General features: G+C 35.8%; 1 protein-coding gene across 1 annotated transcript in view; it reads left to right on the top strand.

Moving 5' to 3' along the window:
* LMBRD1 (LMBR1 domain containing 1) overlaps positions 1–7249 on the top strand; it is a 142768-nt gene that overhangs the window by 57159 nt on the left and 78360 nt on the right. Inside the window, exon 4 of the mRNA XM_006835781.1 lies at positions 2126–2199. Coding sequence (XP_006835844.1) covers positions 2126–2199 — 74 coding nt within the window. The remainder of the gene's footprint in view (positions 1–2125; positions 2200–7249) is intronic.

Genomic DNA, 7249 nt, shown 5'->3' with positions numbered 1-7249 from the left:
ATGGCTGGATGATCAGAACTCAAGTAGAAGAAAGAAGAGGGTAGAAAAAAAAAAAGAGTAGCTTGCTACAATTTGATGAACTTTACCAATACTTATGGATGTAGAAGTTCAAAAACGAGAACAAATCTTTACAGTGTGGATCACTCCCACCCCCTTGGTACCCAGGGTTGACAGGGATTGGCACCGTAGACATTGGCTATCCAAAATGGAGAGGCCTATAAATGCAAGAAGTGACTAGCTTACAAGCTTTTAAGAGGGAGCCTAGTTCCAGACAGGGCGGGGGAGGGTAGAATCACCACTGAATGATTTCCAATCGGTTGGCACCGAGCTGATGAAAGAAAATCGGATGAAACTCTTGTGGTACAGTAGTGAATAATTGCCATCAGGACTGACTTTGAGGGTAGGAAATGTAAAGATAGGTGTTTTTTGACAAAAGGAGGGGTGTGATTGATTTTGATTTTTCATTCCAGCTTTCCCTGAACCCTTTGAAGCCCTCTCATGCTTATTACAGAGATGTGTGAGCTCAATCATAGACCCTACCAGATCAGGAGAACTTATCTTTAATGTCTTCTGCACATCCTCTGTTGTTATCTTCTAACTAAATTAGTAGTCATTCTTACTAACAAATTGTGAGTTTTTTGGTTCCTTATTAATACTATGTTTTAACTTAAGGTCTAAATAGATAATTTGGACTATTAGTAAAACTGTTTTTTTTTCCCTGATTGACCATGCATGTGTACTCTATTTCATGAATTATTGTTGTTGTTGTTAAGTGCCGTCGAGTCGGTTCCGACTCATAGCGACCCTGTACAGGGTTTCCGAGGGTATAAATCTTTACGGGAGTAGAAAGCCTCATCTTTCTCCCGCGGAACGGCTGGTAGTTTCGAACCGCTGACCTTAAGGTCCGCAGCCCGATTCGTAACCACTACGCTACCAGAGCTCCTTTCATGAATTATTAATTAAGCTAAAATACATATTAGTTCCATGTTTCTCTCTCTTTGACTTTGGTATGTATTTTTTATGTGATTACTGTCAGGCAGATGGCAAGCCTGTCCTATTGTATACTTTTTATGATACTTCTGGACAGATCAAGATAAGTAATAGCATCAGATGGTCTTGATTTGGTAATATATGTCATTAAATAGTTTTTGAAAAATTTGGCTTGCATAATCTGTGAATTAAAAAATGATAAGTTTTCATTATGTGTTATATAAGGAGACCTGATTTTTAAGATTATTCTTATTTAAATATTAATCCTGAAAATATTAATGTTGACATAATTAGTTAATCAAAACTTTATACTTGATTCCATAGGAGGTACATTCAAATTGGATCAATACAGGTCGTATTGGACCTGTATTAAAATTTAAAAATGAGTATTGCTCTCATTCATGAATATTCAAATTTATTTAGTATTTCATTATATATTTTGGTATGTTTATTTGAAAGGGTCATTCCTGTTCCTTATTCATTAGACTTCCTTTAAATAATTTCAGAAATTTACCTTGCTAACATGCTTTTGTGGTATTATTGTTTGAATCTATTTGCTGTTTATTTTTGCTTTTTATTTTTCTGCTTTGAAGGCAAGCAAGCCCATTTCAACTGAGAGTGAAATAGACTCTTATTAAGTTATAATTTTAGCCCAGGTATTAAGAACGTACTTCTACATTTATTGCTGTGCCAATCACAATTATTTAAGAATAAAGATATTAAAAGTATCAAGAGTAAGGAGACAAGGAGTCAGTCAGTTACTTTCCTATATAATGTGTTCTCTAGGCCCACCACTGAAAAAGGTTGGGACATCTGTTTTTCACTTTTTGGATATCTGATACTTTCCTAGTCTCTCAATAATTAGGCAGTAATTTTTCTCTTAATTTTAAAAGGGGAAAGAAAGAAAATCTTATTATGAAATATCTTTTACAAATCAATTTATGAGAATCCTTTTACAAACTCTTTTTTTCTACTTGGAGTCAGCCCTTCAAGGTAATAATATTGGATTTATTCTTTCAGAATATAAAAGGAGCCTAATTGTTGCATATTAATTTATTTAATGTAAGTATTTAAGTAGTATATAAATATATATGTATATGAACTCATAATTTAGCTGTTTCTTCTTTCTTTGTAGATGGTTTAGCTGCATTGTCTTTTTCCATTAGTTCTCTTACCTTGATTGGAATGTTGGCAGCTATTACTTACACAGTAAGTGACTAACTGTAATAATTGCTTTTAAATAAGAAAAGTAGTTCATGAAGCAATTTTATTTTCTTTTACCTTAGTCATGTCTGTTTCCTTGTTTAAGTGTAGACTTTCCTCTCCCGTTTCTTTTTTTTTTTTTTAATACTTAAAGAGGAGGGTAAGTTTTTAACAACTGAGTCACAATCACTTATCTTTCTAAATGAAATGAAATGAAATCTTCAGAGACATTTTATGACTTGTGAATCTTGAAAGTTATATTATGCAATGCTGGATTCAGTGATTTATAAGCATATTAGAACTCTGAACCATAGATCTATGTTGGTTACTGATTTAGTAGGTCTATCCTACTTGGAATGTGTTATTATTTTTAAGTTCCATCAAGTTGATCCTGTATAGGGTTTCGGAAGCTTTGTAAAAAAAAAAAAAATTGTTTGTGGGAGCAGAAAACCTCATTTTTCCCTCATGGAGTGGCTGGTGGGCTCAAACTGCCAACCTTGTGGTTCGTGGTCCAGTGTTTAACTTGAGGAGCCACTATGCTCTCATTTGGGGGCTATGCAGCTTTTTAAAATAAGTTATTTTACATAACTTGATACTTCTTTAGCATCTAATCCTGTATTCTCAGAAACCGATTTTGTTTTGTCTATTTTTTTCTGTAAGTGTAAGATAAGAATTATAAATGTCTGACCAATTTGTATATGGATGGTTCGTTAAGTCTTTTTTTCATAATATTGAAGAAGAAGCCATTAATATTTTTTCCTACTGCTTATGAGAGAGTTATGTCAGAAGCCTTAAAATTATCTGTGGAACTTCTTTTTGATTGATGGAGTTTACATTAGTATTCTTGGTTCTTGCAAAAAGGGAAAATACTGTTTGCAAAGGAAACATTTTTTGATTTTGTTCTAGTTTATCTTCCTTTTTATACCAAAGAAATGAGCTATTAATACATTAGAAGATTCTATTTTTTGTTACATGATCATTCAAATGTTATGCTACATAATAAAAGATGTCTACAATATAGATGCATTTGACTATCTTTAGGTACTTATTTGGGTACTCAGTTTTCAATTGTCATTTTTGTTTTGTTTTTTCATTTGTTACCATATAAGGTATTTGCTATCAGATATCAATGAGTGATTATCTTCCTGTCTCGTAAAATATATGTAGAGCTTGTTAGTTATTAATCTTTTATGAAGAAGTCATACAAGGTAATAACAAATTAGTAGTTCTTTAGGATTCTAGTGGTATTTTGTAACTGATTTATTATATTATTCTTAGATTTTCTTTATAACTTTCCTCAGGCAGTGCTATTTCTATTAAATGGGGGTGGTGCTGTGGGATAAGGCACTGAACTGCAAGGTCGATTTGAACCACAAGGTCAGCAGTTCAAATTCACCAGCTGCTCCTTGGAAATCCTATACAGGATCGCTATGAGTCAGAGCCAACTCGATGTCACTTTAACAACAACAGTAATTAAAAATGAACTTCCCCATAAAACAATATTATTGTAAAGAAGGCTTTTAAGTTAAAAAAGTTAATTAGTGTATTATTTACACTGAAACTTTAAAAATTGTTAATTAAATAATCATTTAAACCAAATATAATTATCATACTGACTTACTTAGCATATTCTTAGAAGAGCATTACGCTGCTAGAGGATAGTTGGTTGGGCTAACGGTCAGAGTTGTGTATGATGGGGACTGATGCTGGAGATCAGAAAGACATGGTAGAGAGACTGAATAGGCAGGAGGTACCTCATAAGGCTTAAGATCAAGGGAGATAGCACAGCAAGATCATACTACCAGTAATTCTACTAATCTATTTTCTTTAAGTAGCAGAAGCAATATAATCATGGTCTTTGGTTGTTTGTGTTGTTAAGTGCCATTGCATTGTTATGACTCATAGCAACCCTACATGGAGTTTCTGAGGCTGTAAATCTTTACAGAAGTAGACAGTCTCATCTTTCTCCTGTGGCTTGCAGTTCAGAACTTATCCTACAAAGCCACTGCTACTCCATGGTTCTTGGTTGTGATTGTTAAGTGCCATTGAGTCACTTTTGATTCATAGTGTCCATGTATAGGGTTTCCAAGGAGCGACTGGTGAGTTTGAACCACCAACCTTGCAGTTAGCATCCCATTGCTTTTCCTATAGTGCCACACCAGTTCTTGGTAGTTGTGCTTATTGTTATGTGCCATGGATTTGGTTCTGACTCATAGTGAACCTGGACAGTGTTTCTGAGGCTATAAATCTTTACGGGAGCAGAAAGCCTCATCTTTCTCCTGCGGAACAGCTGTTAGTTGTGAGATCAGCAGCCCGATTCATAACCACTACACTACCAGAGCTCCTTACTTTGGCTTACTTTATCGTGTAAATTTCTTCATCTCTAAAGTGGACATAATATGTAAGTAATAGGGTAATAAGGATTTAATAAAATAATCCACTAAACCTTAGACTCTTATTGGCCACTCAGTAAATAATCACTGTTAATTCAAACAGATGAGTATTCCATTTTATATGGTTTATGCTATAATTCCTGCCTCTTTCATCTCACAGTGAAAATGAACCAGATGCTAAAAGCAACTGAATTATGACTAGTGAAAATATAGCTTATTTACGTAAGTAAGTTAAAGAGACATTCACAGTTGGTTGGATGAGGGTGTGTAGATAAACAAATAAGCATCATTTACATAAAACAATGAGATATGCTCAGAGCTCAGTGAGATAATCTGTTTTTCTACTAAACCACAATCTGGTCAATTTTACTACCTAACTAGTGTTTAGAAGGAAGAATAGTAGATTAGAACAGACCTGTTATAAGGTAACATGATATGGGTCCTAGTGTGTCACTGTAGAATAAACACTGGACTACTAACCATAGCGTAGTGGTTACGAATCGGGCTGCGATCCTTAAGGTCATCAGTTTGAAATTACCAGCTGTTCTGCGGGAGAAAGATGAAGCTTTCTGCTCCTATAAAGATTTACAGCCTAGGAAACCCTGTACAGGGTCGCTATGAGTCAGAACTGACTCCACGGCACATAACAACAACAACTAACCATAAGGAGTCCTGGTGTGGTGCTATGGGCTAATGCGTCAGACTGCAAAGTCGTTTGAACTGCAAAGTTGGTGGTTGCTGCTTGGAAACCCTATACAGTGTCGCAATGGATTGGAATCGACTCAACAGCACTTAACAACAACAACTAACCACAATGTTGGTGGTTCAAACCCACCAGCCATTCCTCAAAAACCCTATAGTCTCTATGAGTGAGAACCAACCTGAAGACACATAACAACAACAACAGTTCTATGTAGCCAAACTTTAGTTGTGAATATAGATTTTGTGTAAAATCTAGTATCTGAACCTGGCTGTAAAACGGCATCAGACCGGCCAACTGCAGGGACAGAAATGGCAGTCACCCTCAGTGTTTGGCTAACTCCTCTAAAGCGAAGGTCAAATATACCGCCACTCTTAAAACTTCTTCTTTTTTTTTTTTACCACTTCTCATGTTAGCTGTCTTTCCTTGCTGGGTTTGGTAGTGTATTGCAGTGGCCACACAGAATTCACAGACCACAGTCAGGATTATGGGATTTATTAAGGAAGTAATAGTTTACAACTCAGGATCAGGAGCAACTCAGAAGTACCTAGAATAATTCAGAATATAGATCTTCAATCAGGACAGCTTCTTCTTAGTCGTGCCTACATGCAGACGCTGGCTGCCAGGTCCTGCTCAGGCACCTGTTACAGAGCTTTCTTTAGCTCTGCTGATAACTGCCCAGAGACACCTCATTCCACCAGAAAGCCTCCTGCCCAAAAGAGATAACATGTTGTAAATGTTAAAACTTAAACTCTTAAAATTTTAGTCCTATTGAGATAATAGAAGAGATGTCACCAGGCTTAGCTCACAAAAATTTAATGCAAATTTGACATATTTGAAAGTCTCCATTTTGATGTAAACCATATTCTATACCATATTCAGTAAAATAAACAATTTAATTTACATTCAGTCAAGTAAAATGAATACTTTAGGAAAAAGAATTATGTCCCAATGTAAGAGACACAAAACTAGGTGCTAATGGTGCTATGGGTTAATGCACCAGACTGCAAAGCCATTTGAACTGCCAAGGTTGGCAGTTCAAGCTCACCAGCTGCTTCTTGGAAACCCTATACAGGATCGCTATGGGTCGGAACCGACTCGACGACACTTAACAGCAACCACAACAATATCATGCAGTAAATCTCTCGTGAAAGTATCATGTTCTGTTTTATGGTTATTTGTTTACATAGCGCCGAAACCCCACTAGAGAGTTAGTATCTTGTGGGCTAATGACACTTCCTTACTAGTATTTATAAGATGCTTTGTTTTTAGTATTCTACCTTGTGTAGCGTAGTGGTTACGAGTTGGGCTGCCAACCTCAAGATCAGCAGTTCGAAACTACCAGTGGTTCCGTGGGAGGATGATTAGGCGTTCTGCTTCCGTAAAGATTTACAGCCTCGGAAACCCTGTGCAGGGTCACTATGAGTCAGAACCGACTCTGCGGTATTTAACAACAACAATAACCTTGCGCCTTATAAGTATATACTAGATAATTGATTGAATTTTTAAGTGTTAAGTGCTAGTACCCCTAAATATTTCAGAATTTTTGAGATCTTCAAATGCTTATTAGTAGTTGCTCTTGATTAATAAGTGTACATCTGTTATGTCAGACTCAAACTTTTGCTTTATCATCCTTATATACAATATATATAAATGGAATAAAGTTGGAGGTAGGATTTACAATAAGGGAAAAGACAAGAATGTATTTGGCCTAATGATACTGTCCATAGGATAGTGCTCTATAACTAATAAATAATGACTAATAATGTAGTCCTGGTGTGGTGCTGTTTGATAAGCACTGGACCTTAAGGTTTGAACTGCATGGCTGGCAGTTCAAACCCACCAGCCACCCTTTAAGTCAGAACCAACTTGATAGCACTTAAAAACAACAACAATCCTATAGTATAAAACTACTGTTAAAGTCTTGTTTTCATGCTTTTTCTTAACTGTTGTTGTTGTTGTT

The sequence above is a fragment of the Chrysochloris asiatica genome, unplaced genomic scaffold (genome assembly GCF_000296735.1).
Source record: "Chrysochloris asiatica unplaced genomic scaffold, ChrAsi1.0 scaffold00019, whole genome shotgun sequence".
Lineage (NCBI taxonomy): Eukaryota > Metazoa > Chordata > Mammalia > Afrosoricida > Chrysochloridae > Chrysochloris > Chrysochloris asiatica.
The sequence above is the reverse complement of the archived record's forward strand: the minus strand, read 5'-3'. Positions and strand labels throughout refer to the sequence as shown.